This window comes from Microcaecilia unicolor, chromosome 11 (assembly GCF_901765095.1).
Source record: "Microcaecilia unicolor chromosome 11, aMicUni1.1, whole genome shotgun sequence".
Lineage (NCBI taxonomy): Eukaryota > Metazoa > Chordata > Amphibia > Gymnophiona > Siphonopidae > Microcaecilia > Microcaecilia unicolor.
This window is the reverse complement of record NC_044041.1, coordinates 92,725,050-92,742,898: the sequence shown is the minus strand read 5'-3', so window position 1 is coordinate 92,742,898 and position 17,849 is coordinate 92,725,050. Positions and strand designations below refer to the sequence as shown.

General features: G+C 45.8%; 1 protein-coding gene across 1 annotated transcript in view; it reads right to left on the bottom strand.

Moving 5' to 3' along the window:
• Window positions 1-17,849, bottom strand: part of IL12RB1 (interleukin 12 receptor subunit beta 1) — a 91,592-nt gene that overhangs the window by 17,483 nt on the left and 56,260 nt on the right. The window contains exons 8-10 of the mRNA XM_030219926.1: window positions 16,857-17,030; window positions 11,204-11,296; window positions 540-695 (exon numbers count right to left, since the gene is read on the bottom strand). Of these exons, the coding sequence (XP_030075786.1) occupies window positions 540-695; window positions 11,204-11,296; window positions 16,857-17,030 (423 nt within the window). The remainder of the gene's footprint in view (window positions 1-539; window positions 696-11,203; window positions 11,297-16,856; window positions 17,031-17,849) is intronic.

The following is a 17,849-nucleotide window of genomic DNA, read 5'->3' as shown; positions in this document are numbered from 1 at the left end:
GGGAAAGGGAAATGGGACTTGATATACCATCTTTCTGAGGTTCTTGCAACTATATTCAAAACGGTTTACATATATTCAGGTACTTATTTTGTACCAGGGGCAATGGAGGGTTAAGTGGCTTGCCCAGAGTCACAAGGAGCTGCAGTGGGAATCCAACTCAGTTCCACAGGATCAAAGTCCACTGCACTAACCACTAGGTTACTCCTCCACTTATGAATTATGCACCGACAAATCCAAACATCTTATCTAGTTATTCTACTCGAGGTTTGGGCAATTGAACATGGTTTATAGAGATCCAGAACTTTGTGATATGTACAAGCCGGGCTCACTACAACCAGCCCAGACAACTTTATGGGTCAGGTCCACAGAGAGGACCTGTATGGTCTTCAGAACTCATATATAACATCACCTTTAGGAAACATCTTATTGTTTGAAGAAAAAAAAATTCATGGCCTGCAAAGAATCAGTTTTCTCCAAGCCTGGTGTGACTTCTACATCTCCACAGTGTAACTGCAGAATCACAGGAAGTTCATGTTCACCTTTTGAGGTGGCATTTTCGGTGACATATTTTACAACATAGCAGGTCCATAACAGGCTGGGACAGTCATTGTGAAGTGATCCATCCCACCTCACTGTGGCCGAATGTGCTGTGATATTCAGCACTGAGATGTTGCTGCTCCCTCTGTCTTTCGAAGCTGTGAAAAGATGAACAGCAAACACATCAGCTTAACTTTTTTGGGCCTGCATCGTAGGATAAAATGACACTGCTTTGAATCATGAAAGATGACAGCTATAATGCACTTTCACCTTGGCCATCAGATCAATAGAAATTCTTCCGGCTTGTAAGAGTATTATAGCTGTGATCTATATAGACCAGTTGTTTCCCAACTTGATCCTGAGGATCTTCAACCTGACCCAGTCATCAGGATATTTTAGAAAGGACATCCAACTCAGTATAAGGATGTCCAGATCAGTACATCACGGGTGGTGCAGGTATTTTTTTTTTATTTGCATGAAGTCTTTATTGACAGTTAATACAAATATCAAAAAAACATAAAACAAAGTGAACCGCACATTACAGACCAGTCCAACACAACAGAATTCACTGCATTGCATTTTAACCGCTCACTGTAACCATTCTGGAACTTCAATATTTTATAAACTTATTTTGTTTTCCATTTCCCCCCCCCCCCCCCCCGATCCCCCTTCCCCCCCATCCCCCCTCTCCCTAACCCCCCCTTGGTGCAGGTATTTTAGAACAGGCTCTGCCGACATATAGCATGATCTAAAATACATGCAAAATGGATGTCCATATGCTGATGATGTCCAGCATCAACATCTACTAAAAGATCCAAACTATGATCAACCCAAAACAAGGGACCTGGACATTATTATGGCAACATAGGAATGTCCATGTTGTGAAATGGCCACATACATTTCCACATGGAGTGGGGGAGTGGTCTAATGGTTAGAGCAGTGGGCGGCGAACCAGGGGACCCCCGGTTCAAATTCTGCTGCAGCTTTTTATGATTTTCTTTTCTTTATTTTGAGCCCTCCAGGGACAGAAACGTTTATTTATTTATTTCACGGATTTATATCCCGCTTTAAAATCAAAGCGGGTTACAGTATAGAACATTCACAATATCAAAAAATACTCCACAAACAATAACAATCACATAAATCATAAATCTCAATCATCAAAAACATAGTAGGGAAAACCTAAACAGACCCATTCCTTTATCCGTCAATAAAATCTTTTATAAAATAAAATAAAAGTATCTACTGTACCTGAATGTACACCACTTCCATAGACTTTGGGCTTGAAGGTATGTAAGAAACCTGCAAGTCCTAAGGCTATTGAAGTAGTTTATATTCAGGTACAGTATTTTTCTGTCCCTGGAGGGTTCAAAAATTTTTTTTTAAAGCATCACAAAGAGCTACAGTGAGATTTGGACCTGAGGCCCCTGGTTTTTGGCCCACTGCTCTAACCATTAGGCTACTCCTCCATGCTGCAGGAGGTCTATTAAGAATTTTAAAAATAACACCTGAACGTTCATAGCTCCTGAAGCTGTCACAGAGCCCTGTATCCTTTCCAGTTTCAAATGAGGGGGCACTGGGGAATTAAGGGGACAACTTGTCAATCGGAGCACCTTTCTGTAATCTGGACGTGCCAGATACTAAATAACAAAGTTCATCGTTTTGGACATAGACATCCCTTCCTTTTCTGAAATCAGAGGTGGACATCCATATTTTGGCCCCTCCCTAGTCCTGCCCAAAACATGTGTAGGCCATGCCCCATTGTCATGAAGACATACTGCAGTTTTAGATGTCTATGTCCCAGCTTTATAAAATTGGGATTTGAATGTCCATGCAAAATGGGTATCTAAATGCTCCCCACTAGGGTAAGGGTCCAATTCAGTCTTGTTTGTTTCACCATTGCTCTTCAGGGTGAACACAAATATCTAAAGTCCACAGTATTTTTCTCATGCTACAAAAACAATATTTGTTCTAGGCAATATTATACCCATGTATATTGCAATTCTGCCCTAGCTGTGCCCAAATTACACCCCAGGTATGCCCATATGCTTCACATGTGCAATCCTCAGTCGCTTTAATATGATCTTCAACGTCAATTATAACCACAGAGCTCAGTGGTGCCCCTCACTGAAAGATAACCTTACAATCAGCAAGACTTATGACCAGTGTTGTTTTTCTAGCAAAAAAGGTGCCGGTACTCAAATGCTAGGCCACCCTTTAGGAGTGGGGTAATAACGGAGGGACCCACCCCATAATATCCAGGCCACCTGCAACCAGTCATAGAATCTATGACAAGACAGAATTGGTGTGTAGAGCCTGAGCTCTTTCATTAAAACTTGGGTTCCATGGGTCAATTTTAGCAGACAATGGAAAAGGTGCAGGTACTCAGTACCCCCTCAAAAAAAGCCATGCTTATGACCGGCAGAAAGAATTTCATCAGCAAGATGAGTAGAGTATCATTAAGATTATGATTCCTTAAGGGATGAAAAAAATCAAAAAGTAGATAAATTGATGCACTAGAATTAAAATACAATCCTTAAGTTAAACATTAACATTTTAACATTTTCTAAGATAACTTTCCACTAGACCTATGAGGAAGTGGGTGTGAAAGTCTCGCTGATTGTGAGGTTATCTGGTCTGACTACAAAGGGCCTGCACCAGCTCCAGTTGATTCAAAATGCAGCAGCAAGACTCAGAGAAGGTTGCAAGCGACGTGACCACATCACACCATTTTTGCAAAAACTTTAATTGGCTACCAGTACAATACAAGGCTAAATTTAAAACTCTATGTCTGATCTTCAAGGCCCCTGAAAGGAAATGGCCCTGAGTACCTGAAGAATAGGCTGATCCTCCACACACCGCCAAAGACACTAAAGTCTTCCCAAGGACTTTCACTAACCACACCTTCTCCAAAAGACATTAGCCCCCACACTCTGGAATGCATTGCCTGAAAGGCTCCGTTGAACATAAGACTATCAAGCTCATTTTCAAAGCACTTGGCCTCCCAAAGTTCCATAGAAACCTATGGAACTTAGCCTCCCAAAGTGCTTTGAAAATATGCCTCAATGTCTACTTCAGGAAGCAGGTGAAAGTTTGGCTCTTCAACCAGGCCTTTAATGGAAGAAGTAACTAACTTGTTAGTCTCACTCACACAAGGAGTGACTCGGCCTGCACATACTGCAGCGGGACATGTTTATCCACTCCTACCCTAGCTGAGATAATATTTAACCATCTCTCTGACCTCATGTGCAACTTTCTTCAAATCAGTCACCTTACTTTCTAACTCTTCCTACTTTCTTACCCGTCTATATGTTACAACTTTGCCTTACCCTTCACTATCAATTATAATGTTCTATTACGTATTGTGTTGACATTGCAAGAAGTATACCATAACACAATCTAAATTACGGGAATCACTGGTTTAAATTCTATTTCTTAATACTCTTGCCAGTTGGTACATATGTATTTTCCTCCCAGCTTGTGTTTATCTCTATTAATTTATCTAAATGGACCTCAATGCTTCCAGGCTTGGCAAATCTCCATTAGTTGAAGGTTGCTCAGTATTTGTATATGAGCGCCAACGCTATCACTGGAGCTAGTTTTATCACTGGTCCTATTTCTTTTTTCAACCCTCATAGGACCAAGTCTTCATAAGCCAGTGTAAAAAACTCCAAAATAGGAGAAAAACCATTGGCCCATAAGCCTTACGTCCTGAGTAGTATATATACACCAATGCTGGGAGAACAATACTCAGTTCTTAAATCAATTGAAATCTGTCAACCGCTGACTTTCTTTTATACCGATGATTTCAAATATCCAAATGTCCAATGTTAACCACTAGTTTGAAAGTTCTACCATTAGGCTTTTCCATTAACTCATAGCCAGCCATACACTTATCTTATTCTATGTTCTGTGACTCTGCTTGCAATATATTATTTTGTTGTTATGTTGTGTTGTATTTCTCCACAGCTAGCCTTCTGAAGCTGCTACCATCAATTGCTCATACCGGCTACCACGTTCTAATGTGCTCTCTCCCAGTGGATATATTTTACTATCCAAATCCTTTGTTTCTCCTCCTTCAACGTCTCGTTAACGTCTCGTTTCGCAAACTACTATTGCTGCTTCAGGAAGGAAAATTTCAACCAAGCATTATCCACGGATGATTTCTTGCTCCAAGATGGCCGCGGTTTTTGAATAAACGCCTTCCCTAGTTACCAACCAATCACCAACCCGCCTTAGCTTAAAGGGCTATCCTCTACTAAAAAAATGCTTTCCACTCAATGTTTTTATTCATGCCCTGTGGTGCGATGGTGTTGTATTGAAAAATGAATCTCTGCTCCTTTTGCCAGAGCTGTTTTTTAACATCCCCCCCTCTCTTACCCTTTTGTATCATGTCTATCTCCATGAAACCCATTTGATCAAACGTGTGTCCCATATTCATGCAGTGTTGTGCCATCGGTGCTTCCGTTCTTTAGTGTACTTTCGAGATGTGTGCCCGATGTATAATTTACTACATGGACATCTGCATGCATAGATCGCGTTTATGGAGTCACAGTCTGAATTACCTCTAACTGTTATTCTCTGTTGACCATTTTGCCAGATCAATAAAGACCCCTCAATGATGTTAGGGCATATGCAACACTTACCACATTTTTTATGGTAACCCGAAACTTTCTCCCTCCTAGATCACACATCCGAACTGCATAATGTGTCTTGCAAGTTGGTGTTTCTAGTACATGATACCATGAGTCTTTGCTCTTTGAATACATCATGCGTTTGTAGTATCCTCCAATGTTTTTTAATTATAGCTGCTCAGGGCCGTGCCTAGGGTCTCTGGCGCCCCCCTGCAGACTATCAATTGGCGCCCCCCCCCCCCCCCCCCCCCCCCGTGAAAATGATCACGCCCCCCCCCCCATGAAAATGATCGCTCACCACTTGCCACACTGAAAGGAATTGTCAGCAATATTCTTAGAAACAAATTGGTATACATTGCAAAATAAGATAGCAGATGTAAATTCTCAAAGTGGACATATTCCAAATGCTAAAATGAAAATAAAATGATTTTTTTCTACCTTTGTTGTCTGGTGACTTTCTTTTTTCAATCATGCTGGTCCAGTATCTGATTCTGCTGCTATCTGTCCTCTTAACTCCATTTCCAGGGCTTCCTTTCCATTTATTTCTTTACTTTTCTCCTTTCTTCTTCATTTCTTGCTCTATATCCATTTCCAGCAATTTCTCCTCTCTCCCTGGGTCCTGCCCTCCCATCCATGTCCATTCTTGTCCCTCTCTGCCCTTCCCTCCTCCATCCATAGCCAGCAATCCTCCTCTCTCCCCTCCCCTCCATTTCCAGCAATTTGTCCTCTCCCTGGGCCCCCATGTCCATCCTTGTCCCTCTCTGCCCTTCCCTCCTCCATCCATAGCCAGCAATCCTCTCTCCCCTCCCTTTCCAGCAATTTGTCCTCTCCCTGGGCCCTGCCCTCCCATCGATGCCTCTCTGCCCTCCCATCCATGCCTCTCTGCCCTTCCCTCCGCGCCCTGGGGCCTTTAAATCTTTTACTTCTGGTCGCAGCAGCGTCAGTGAAAGCGGAGCGCTGCCGACATCTCCCTTCCCTTTGCGCTCTTGGTTCCCTCAGTGTCCGCCTTCTTCTGACGTCAGAAGAAGGCGGGACACTGAGGGAACCAACGAGTGCAAGGGAAGGGAGACGTCGGCAGCAGTGGCGTAGCTAGGGTAGTTGACACCCGGGGCCGGTCATTTTTTTAACACCCCCCCCCCCCCCCCCAAATCCAGTACTAGGCATACCGAGAATACAAAACACGACCTATAGAGCAATTTTACCATACCATAAGCAGTCGTTTCTATGAGTCACACAAGGAAAAGGAAAGCATCTTAAGCACTAGAACATCAATTCACCTATTGTAAAACGAAACCAGACAGAATAGTACAGATCGTCGATCCTGCACAGTCAATGCCAACTGAAAGCCATGTCTTTTTCACAAACACAGATACACCCTAATCCACTATAGAATAAGTAATCATAAACTTTCTATTTAGACAAAAATTAAACTGAACCCCCAATGCCAGACTCTGCATACAATGCAACGCCACAGAAACAGAAAATGTCTCCTAGTACTGTGCAAAATATAAAGACAGCAGATGTAAATTTGAAAAAACTAACAAATACCAATCACCACTTTACAAATTAACAAATAGAAATAAAACAAATACAGAAAATAAAATAATACCATTTTATTGGACTAATACATTTAACTTCCAGAGGCCAAAATCTCCTTCCTCAGGTCAATACAGTATAGTGCTGTTACAGTATCCTATCCTGATCTGAGGAAGGGGTTTTGTTCTCTGAAAGTTAAGTCAAAATGTATTAAAATTAGTCCAATAAAAAGATTACCTTATTTACATGTTCTATTTATAAACATTTATTAACACAGCTAAAATACTATATCCTAAAGCATCTGTCTCCCACCCAGTCCCTTCTGCCCATCCGAGTCCCCCTCACCCCATCTGTCTCCCACCCAGTCCCTTCTGCCCATCTGAGTCCCCCTCACCCCATCTGTCTCCCACCCAGTCCCTTCTGCTATCCATGTGCCCCCCCACCCTCACCCCCACCCTCACCCCATCTGGCTCCCACCCAGTCCCTTCTGCTATCCAAGTGCCCCCCACCCTCACCCTGTCTCCCACCCAGTCCCTTCTGCCCATCCGAGTCCCCCTCACCTCATCTGTCTCCCACCCAGTCCCTTCTGCTATCCAAATGCCCCCCACCCTCACCCCATCTGTCTCCCACCCAGTCCCTTCTGCCCATCCGAGTCCCCCTCACCCCATCTGGCTCCCACCCAGTCCCTTCTGCTATCCAAGTGCCCCCCACCCTCACCCCATCTATCTCCCACCCAGTCCCTTCTGCCCATCCGAGTCCCCCTCACCCCATCTGTCTCCCACCTAGTCCCTTCTGCTATCCAAGTGCCCCCCACCCTCACCCCATCTGTCTCCCACCCAGTCCCTTCTGCCCATCAGAGTCCCCCTCACCCCATCTGGCTCCCACCCAGTCCCTTCTGCTATCCAAGTGCCCCTCACTCTCACCCCATCTGTCTCCCACCCAGTCCCTTCTGCCCATCCGAGTCCCCCTCACCCCATCTGTGTCCCACCCAGTCCCTTCTGCTATCCAAGTGCCCCCCACCCTCACCCTATCATCTGTCTCCCACCCAGTCCCTTCTGCCCATCCGAGTCCCCCTCACCCCATCTGGCTCCCACCCAGTCCCTTCTGCTATCCAAGTGCCCCCCACCCTCACCCCATCTGTCTCCCATCCAGTCCCTTCTGCCCATCCGAGTCCCCCTCACCCCATCTTTCTCCCACCCAGTCCCTTCTGCTATCCAAGTGCTCCCCACCCTCACCCCATCTGTCTCCCACCCAGTCCCTTCTGCTATCCAAGTGCCCCCCACCCTCACCCCATCTGTCTCCCACCCAGTCCCTTCTGCCCATCCGAGTCCCCCTCACCCCATCTGGCTCCCACCCAGTCCCTTCTGCTATCCAAGTGCCCCCCACCCTCACCCCATCTGTCTCCCACCCAGTCCCTTCTGCCCATCCGAGTCCCCCTCACCCCATCTGTCTCCCACCCAGTCCCTTCTGCTATCCGAGTCCCCCCCCACCTTCACCCCATCTGTCCCCCACCCTCACCCTGCCTCGTCTTCTCCCTGCCACCCGGTCTTTAAAAATAAATTGCCGACGCGATACATAGGGAGCGCAGCACCTCGTGTGCAAGTAAAAGAAGCGGATCCGATCATCTCATTGGGCCTTCCTTCACTGTCCCGCCCTAGAGGAAATAGGAAGTTGCGTCAGAGGAGGGCGGGACAGTGAGGGAAGGCCCAATGAGATGATCGGATCCGCTTCTTTTACTTGCACACGAGGTGCTGCGCTCGCTATTCGCGTCGGCAATTTATTTTAAAGGGCTGGTGCGGGGGAGGGGCTGCCAGGAAGAAGAGCAGCGGGAGCGGCGGCAACCCCCTTTTTTATGACACTCGGGGCTGACCGCCCCCACCGCCCCGCCCTTGCTGGTCGGCAGCGCTTTCACTGACGCTGCTGCGACCCAGGTGAAATATTTAAAGGCCTTTGCGGCGTGGGGCGAGGGTAAGCACCGCGGCGGCGCCCTCCAGAGGTGGGCGTCCCCCTGCGGCGCTTACCTCGCTTACCGCATCGGCACGGCCCTGTAGCTGCTACTCTTTCTGATTGTTTAGTATACTTCAAAATACAGTTGATTCTTGAGTCCTGAGCCTTGTTCCTCGGAGTAAGTAGCCAGTCTCTATCATTGAATAGTGCTCTTTTTTGGGCCCTTTAGCAGATGTAAATTCTCAAAGTGGACATATTCCAAACACTAAAATGAAAATAATTTTTTCTACCTTTGTTGTCTGGTGACTTTGTTTTTCTCATCATGCTGGCTCAGTATCTGATTCTGCTGCTCTCTATCTGTTCCCTCTGTTTCCAGGGCTTCCTTTCCATTTATTTCTTTTCTTTCCTCCTTTCTTCTTCATTTCTGGTCCTCTGCAGACTTGATTGTCTAGTGGATCCAGCTTCTTCCCATTTTCTCCATTCATGTGCAGTTTTTCTCCTCTCTTCCTTTTCCTTCATCTCATCTCCTTCCTCTCTCTTCTCTCCATGTCCAGCATTTCTTCTCTCTCCCTTCCCTCTCCTCCATCCATGTCCAGCATTTCTCCTTTCTCCCCTCCATTCATGTTCATCTCACTTCCTCTCTGTTCCCTCCCCTCCATTGATGTACAGCATTTCTTCTCTCTCTCTCTCCCTTCCCCTCCATCCATGTGCATCTTCTTCCTGTCTTCCCTCCCCTCCATCCATGTCCACAATTTCTCCAGCCCTCCCCTCCATCCCTATCCTGAAACTCTCCTCTCTCCCCTGCCCTCCCCTCCATCCATCCATGTCCAGCTACCCTCCTCTCTCCCCTGCCCTCCCCTCCATCCACCCATGTCCAGCAACCCTCATCTCTCCCCTGCCTTCCCCTCCATCCACCCATGTCCAGCAACTCTCCTCTCCCCTCCCTTCCATCCACCCATGTCCAGCAATTGTCCTCTCCCCTGCCCTCCCCTCCATCCTCCCATGTCCAGCAACTGTCCTCTCCCCTGCCCTCCCCTCCATCCACCCATGTCCAGCAACTGTCCTCTCCTCTGCCCTCCATCCATCCATCCATACCCAGCGATTCTCTTCTCTCCCCTGCCCCCCTCCAGCCATCCATACCCAGCGATTCTCTTCTCTCCCCTGCCCCCCTCCAGCCATCCATACCAAACGATTCTCTTCTATCCACCGTCCCCCTCCAGCCATCCATACCCAGTGATTCTCTTCTCTCCCCTGCCCCCTCCATCCATCCATATCCAGCAGCTGTCCTCTCTCCCCTGCCCTCCCCTCCCCTCCATGTCCAGCAAGTTCTCCTCTCTCCCTGGGCCCTGCCTTCCCATCCATATCCATCAATGGCTTCGATGCTCCTCTCTCCCCTGCCCTCCTGCTTCTCCCTCCAACATCCCTCTTTTTGCTCCTGCTGTCCTGGGGGGTTTAAATCGTTGATTTACCTCCGTCGCAGCAGCTGCAGTGAAAGCCCGTTTCTAGCCTTCCCTTCATTTCCTGTCAGTGTCCCGCCCTCGCGGAAAGAGGAAATGATGTCAGAAGAAGGCAAGACACTGACGGGAACGAAGGGAAGACTAGAGACGGGCTTTCACTGCGGCTGCTGCGACGGTGGTAAATCAACTATTTAAACCCCCCAGAGCGGTGGGAGGTGAGGTAAGCATGGCTTGTGGCGCCCTCCTGCCATACTTACCTCACTTACTGCCGGGTTGCGCCGCCCCTGGGAGCCAGCTCGCCTGCCAGAACAACCGGCTCGCAAGAGCTTTAAAAATTTAACCAGCTCTTGCGAGCTGCTGCGAGTCGGCTCCAGCACACCACTGGGCCTGGCTCCCTCTGTCTACAGTGCACTCCACCCACCACTACACTACTTCGGGGACCTGCATGCTGCTCTAATAGACCTAGCTATAACATCTGAGGCTGTCATAGAGGCTGGTAAGTCATATTTTTATTCACATTTTTGGAGGGTGGAAGGGGCTTGGCAACCACTGGGGGGTATTGGGGGGTCATCCCTGATTCCATCCAGTGGTCATCTGGTTATTTAGGGCACCTTTTTGTGCTTTATTCATTATTAAAACAGGTCTAGCTCAATATGTCTTACTTTTAGTTTTGTTTTGTTCCATTATGGCTGAAAAAGTCTAAGGAACACCCAAATCCCGCCCTTAGCACGTCCCAACACACCCCCTTCAGATCTGGACACACCGCAGACAAACAGTATAGAAAAACATCTGAATAAAAGGTTTCGAAAATACCAATTTGGACTTTTTGAGAAGAAAAATGTCCAAACGGTGCTTTATGACACTTTTTGGATGTTTTTCTCTTTCGAAAATGAGCCCCATAGCCAATAAAGTTTGGTTATCACGTGTGTGGAAACTGCTTTAGAAAATTACCCTTATGTGTGTGTTTTTTGGGGGGGGGAATATATGGAGAAATTTCACCAAATGGGAGTTGGTTGTCATACCAAGAGCTGTACTAGTGTTAATAACTGTCTTTCAGTCCCTACTCCCCAGAGAAGTATGATTTAAACTTACGTTTTAGATAATATACAGACCCCAATGATGACCAGCTTTCCTTTTGACGGCTGTATGCTGCAATCCTGTAACATTTTGCCGGTTCAACAGCTCCTAAAATGTACAAGAAATCAAACGTAGCATGAGCCCCAGAGAGAAACCTCGTTCTGATGGCCGTATATCATTTCAGTGCTGAATAAGAGAATAGTTATCCAGATGGAACCAGATTCACATTTCACACTGAAGATTTGTTCCTTCCAATACATTATTTTTAGAAGTTTTGTGGGTTTTGCCCAGGTCGTTGGTGGCATTATCGAGCAGAGGCATTGAGTACAATGAGGATAAAACCAGGAGTGGCTCAGCCTATCCCCAATGACACAGAGCCATCTGATAAGCGTATATATGCCCAAGGCTGAGCTCAACCTTATGTCCCCATCCCACTGTCAGCATGTGGAGGGCAATTTTATAAAGGGACACCTATATTTAGGCACCCAGAAGGCACCTATCTGGAGTGAATACTATAAAGGAAACTAGGTACCTACCTATGTTTTGATACTAAACCAGAGAATATTCCTCTAAGGCAATTTGTATCAATCAGGCTATTTTTGAATTCTCTCCGGTTATTAAGATTTTGGTTGTCTAAGTTGACTGTGCCCTTTTCGAGAAGAATCACGTTTCCTCTTTACTTTAGAAATCCTCTCTCTTAATGACAAAACTGTGATGTATTTGAAGTTACTTTGAAATTGATCAATTTAAACTTTTAACACAGGCACTTTTATTCTCCCAATTAGACTATTGTAATCTCACATATCTGGGTTGCAAAATACTGCAGACTGTTTGATCTTTAGTTTACCCAAATTTGATAACATTATCCCCAGCTTTATAAAACTGCACTGGCTGCCCATCAAGGCCAGAGCAATTGTCAAATTATCCTGGCTACTTTTTAAACTTATGCATGGACTTGCACCCAATTACCTTTATGATCATTTCCAGTTTCTTGCTGCCAAGAGGGCAAGAAGAAAGTGTGATGTGGTCTTCCCCTCGGTTAGGGGGAAGAAGAGACTACAGTTAATTGAATTAATTTTGGTCTTCCAGGCAGCCAGACTCTGGAAGGGTCTTGCTGACATTTTTCGTTTCTCTGTCATACTTCATTTTCAGGAAAAGGGTTAAAAGTTTCCTGTTTCAGAAATTTGTCTTGCATCAAAATCCACGATTGTAATGATCTTCTCTAGTTCTTTATTCTTGTGATTATGTTATATGCTTTGAACTGTGAGGCATTAGTGGGACATAAGACCAGATTATCATTATCAGGGGTTCTTAAGTCCAGTTCTCGAGGTCCACAACTCAGCCTGGTTTTCAGGATTTCCACAATGAATATGTATGAGATCAATTTACGTGCAATGGAAGCAGTAAATAGGTCTCATGCATATTCTTTGTGGAAATCCTGAAAACCAGGCTAGGTTGTGGTGTGGATCTCAAGGACTGGGTTTGACGACCCCTGTTTTACAGAATACTAGCGTAGAAAGGAAAATATATGCAACTCCTCACACTATAAGAATATAAGAATAGTTATACTGGGTCAGACCAATGATCCATCTTGCCCAGTATCCTGTTTCCAACAGTGGTCAATCCAGGTCACAAGTACCTGGCAGAAACCCAAAGAGTAGTAACATTCCATGCTACCAATTCCAGGGCAAACAGTGGCTTCCCCATGTCAGTCTCAATAGCAGACTATGGACTTTCCTCCAGGAACTTGTCTAAACATTTTTTAAACCCAGATATGCTAACTGCTGTTACCACATCCTCCGGCAACAAGTTCCAGAGTTTAACTTAAGAGCAGATGACGTTTAATGTGAACAAGTGCAAAGTGATGCATGTGGGAAAGAGGAACCCAAACTATAACTACGTCATGCAAGGTTCAACGTTGGGAGTCACGGACCGAGAAAGGGATCTAGGTGTCATCGTTGATGATACGTTGAAAACTTCTGCTCAATGTGCTGCTGTGGCTAGGAAAGCAAATAGAATGTTGGGTATCATTAGGAAAGGGATTGAAAACAAAAATAAGGATATTATTCTGCCGTTGTATCGCTCCATGGTGCGACCGCACCTCGAGTATTGTGTTCAAATCTGGTCACCGCACCTCAAAAAAGACATAGTGGAATTGGAAAAGGTGCAGAGAAGGGCGACAAAGATGATACAGGGGATGGGACGACTTCCCTATCAGGATAGGCTGAAGAGGCTGGGGCTCTTCAGCTTGGAGAAAAGGCGGCTGAGGGGAGATATGATAGAGGTCTATAAGATAATGAGTGGAATGGAACGGGTCGATGTTGAGCGTCTGTTTACGCTTTCCAAAAATACTAGGACAAGGGGGTATGCGATGAAGCTGCAGTATGGTAAATTTAAAACGAATCGGAGGAAATGTTTCTTCATTCAACGCGTAGTTAAACTCTGGAATTCGCTGCCGGAAAAGGTGATTAAGGTGGTTAACTTAGCGGACTTCAAAAAAGTGTTGGACGGCTTCCTGGAGGAAAAAGCCATAGAATGTTATTGAATGGACGAGGGAATGATACAGTATTTCTAGGATGGGCGGGACAAATTGCTTGTTCTTTTGGCCGCTGTCGGTGACAGGGTGCTGGGCTCGATGGACCCTTGGTCTGTCCCACCATGGCGATGCTTATGTACTTATGTACTTATTTACACCAGCAATAGAGCTTGTATAAAAGCTCATATATAGATTGGTAAAAAATGTGCATAAATTATGGTATTATATAATTTACATGCATGAGTATGTGCCCTAACCAGACTCCGCCCATGTATACTTCCACCCTCAGACTAGGGGTCGTAGCATTTAAGCACCAACTTATCAGTGCATGATTAGAATATTGGCACTTATTGGCATTCTTGGTGCTTAAATGTTGGACACACAAAAAGACAGGAGAAAAACACTCCGTAGTATCAACACAGGCCGCAGCAAACAGCAGAGGTGGTCCAGAGAAGACAATCATGGATTTGCCACATGCAATTTATTATATAATGATACGACCAGTGGTGTGCTGGTTAATGTTTAACAACAGGCTCTCTCCCCGGTCCACCTCTGCACCCCCTCCCCAAATTGCAGAGCTGGCTATAGCAGGGGAGAGAGCCTGGGGGAGGGGGGCAATGTATTACTCTCTCCAGGAAAAAAAAAATTAAATGCTCCCAGGTTCCAATCTAAATCATGTTTAATGTGGGATAAATGTCATAAATAAATAAGTAAATAAATAAATATAAACTTTTAACGTTGAGCACCTGATTCTCAAAGTGGATATATTCCAAACACTAAAATGAAAATAAAATGATTTTTTCTACCTTTGTTGTCTGGTGACTTGTTTTGCTGATCATGCTGGCCCAGTATCTGATTCTGCTGCTATCTGTCCTCTTAACTCCGTTTCCAGGGCTTCCTTTCCATTTATTTCTTTACTTTCTTCCTTTCTTCTTCATTTCTTGCCCTACATCCATAAGTAAAAGCTGGGTCCTCCACAGACTTGACTGTCCAGTGGATCCAGCTTCTGCCTATTTTCTCCATCCATGTCCAGCATTTCTTCTCTCTCCCTTCCCTCTCCTCCATCCATGTCCAGCATTTTTCCTCTCCCCCCTCCATCCATGTCCAGCATTTCTCCTCTCTTCCCTCCATTCATGTTCATCTCTCTTCCTCTCTCTTCCCTCCCCTCCATCCATGTCCAGAATTTCTTCTCTCTCCCCTCCATCCATGTGCATCTCCTTCCTGTCTTCCTTCCCCTCCATCCATGTCCAGAATTTCTCCTGCCCTCCCCTCCATCCATTCATGTCCAGCAACCCTCCTCTCTCCCCTGCCCTCCCCTCCATCCACCTATGTCCAGCAACTCTCCTCTCCCCTGCCCTCCCCTCCATCCACCCATGTCCAGCAACTCTCCTCTCCCCTGCCCTCCATCCATCTATCCATCCATATCCAGCAATTCTCCTTTCTCCCCTGCCCCCTCCATCCATCCATGTCCATACCCAGCAATTCTCCTCTCTCCCATGCCCCCCTCCATCCATCCATCCCCAGCAATTCTCCTCTTTCCCCTACCCTCCCCTACCATCCATGTCCAGCAATTTCTCCTCTCTCCCTGGGCCCTCCCCTCCCCTCCATATTCAGTGATTTCTTCTCTCTCCCCTCCCGCTCCTGCTCCCATCCATGTCCAGTGAGTCTCCTTTGCCGCCATCCTTCCCTCCCATTCATGTCCACCTGCCCGCCCTCCCCCCAACATCCCCCTTTTTGTTCCTGCCACCCTGCGTAGTTTAAATCTTTTATTTACCTCCATCACAGTGGCCGCATCAGTGAAAGCCCTGCCCATCTCTAGCCTTTCCTTTGTTCCCTCTCAGTGTCCTGCCCTTGTGGAAAGAGGAAATGACGTCAGAAGAAGGCGGGACACTGAGAGGGAATGAAGGGAAGGCTAGAGATGGGCAGGGCTTTCACTGACACGGCTGCTGCGATGGAGGTAAATAAAAGATTTAAACCCCCCAGGGCGGCGCAGGCGCAAGCAAACGGGCTGTGGGAGGTGTGGTGTTCCCTGCCATGCTTACCGGATTGCGCCGGCCCTGGAGAGCTGGCTCGCTGTTCCAGAACAACCGGCTCGCAAGATGTTAAAAAATTTAACAACCGGCTCTTGCGAGCCAGTGCGAGCCAGCTCCAGCACACCACTGGATACGACCCAGCCAAGTTTCGACACAGTGCCTTCATCAGAGGTCAACAGGCTCTTCAATGTTGAAAAAAGCAAATGGCAAGTATAGATACACTTCTTTTCAAACTGCTCTCTGCACAGAGTTCCACCAATGGCAAAACACCATTATGTAAAGTAGACTGGGAGCGCACTCTCGGTCTACTTTATGTAACAGTGTTTTGCCACTGGTGGAATTCTATGCAGAGAATGGTTCGAAAAGAAGTGTATCTATACTTGCCATTTGCCTGTTGACCCTGATGAAGACATTGTGTCGAAACTTGGCCGAGTTGGGTCATTATATAATAAATTGCATGTGACAAATCCATTATTGTCTTCTTCTCTGGACCACCTCTGCTGTTTGCTGCTGCTTAAATGTTGGAGCCATCTTTATTGAATTATCCCTTAATTTTTGTCTTTCGAATGGTGGTATATCACATTCTAAAATAAATCATACCATCATGGAGGTTTACAAGTCATGGTCAGTAACTGCAACATAAATGTAGAGAAGGAAGCAGAATGAGGAGAAGGAGACCACAAGAGGAAGGTAGACTGTGTAGCACAACACTGTACGCCTGTTCCCAGTGCCAGAGATTACCAACTGCAGAGGAGAAAGGGGGGCAGGTAGCCCCTAATGTCAAGGAAACCCTCATTGGCTAAAGTAGGAACAGTATGTGTGACTTTGAGCAAGCCAATTAACCTTCCTGCGCTCAGACCTAGCTCTTGAAAACAGGTTGGTAGCAACAGCAAATGCAAGCAGAAAAGGAAACTCTCCACTGAGTTTCTCTTTCAAAATTGACCAGGTACTGAAGCAACATAGACAGGGTAAAATACCCCAGGTCTACATCCATCACTGCCTTTTATCCCTGCAGAAGCCCAGAGGTTCCTGTATACCTACAAACTCCCTTCCTCCTTTGAAAACTGCCCCCAGAAGCGGTTTGCAGGTGGTCTGTTACCTGTAAAGGTGAGATTTTGCCCTTCTAGAAACTTTCCTTTGACACACTTGGAGGAGGCTGGGCTCTCAGTTAGCGGCTGCCATTGTATGCAGTAGAACTTGCTCTGTTTCTTAAATGTCCACCCCACAGAAACTCTATTGCCATTAGAAGGACTTATTTTCACCAAGCCATCTCCTTTGATGGAACAGAAACAGACATATGAGCATAGAGGGAATAATGTTATTAAACCAAACACTTATTGTATAAGGGCAACATAAGGAGCTAGGTGTCTTTATAAAACAGGTACCTAGAATCAGCCACAACACCTTACAAATACCTATGCATAAATTACACCTGCTCTGAAGACAGTATAAATATGTGCTTGTACTCTGTGAGCGTACTTGCAGCAAGGGCATCACATCTCTCCCAAAACGACACTTCCAGGAACACCTACATGTGATCTGCGTAATCAGACATGTCAATTCAATTCAACTCAAATCAATTCTTGTATACCACTAATATTCCCTTTCCAGGGTTCAGTGTGGTTTACATTCTAGGTCAGACAAAAGCAAATAGTGTTAGAGGGAGGTATGAGAAACATTAGAGACCATTGGATTAATGCATGAGACTAAAAACATTAAGGAAAGGATAATGGATGATACTAGGAGGTGGAAGTCATGATGGATTGTTATGAAACGGTCTTTGGGAAGAGAAAGGTTTTTAACCTCTTCCTGAAGTTGAGGCAGCTGTTTTCTGTTCTGATGGGAATAGGTAGAGAGTTCCATATTTTGACTCCAAGAATGGGGAATAGAGAGCTGAAAATCTTCTGATTTCTACTTGTCTTTTGGAACGGTGATGCTAGCATCAGTTGTTGTTTCAGTCTGTTAGACTGGACCAGACAAAGCGAAACGGTCTTAGTCAGCAGTTCAGAGATGAAGCCCCGTATGATTTGAAAAACTAAACAAGCAGCTTTGAACCTGAGACTTTCTGCTATGGGAAGCCAGTGCAGTTTGT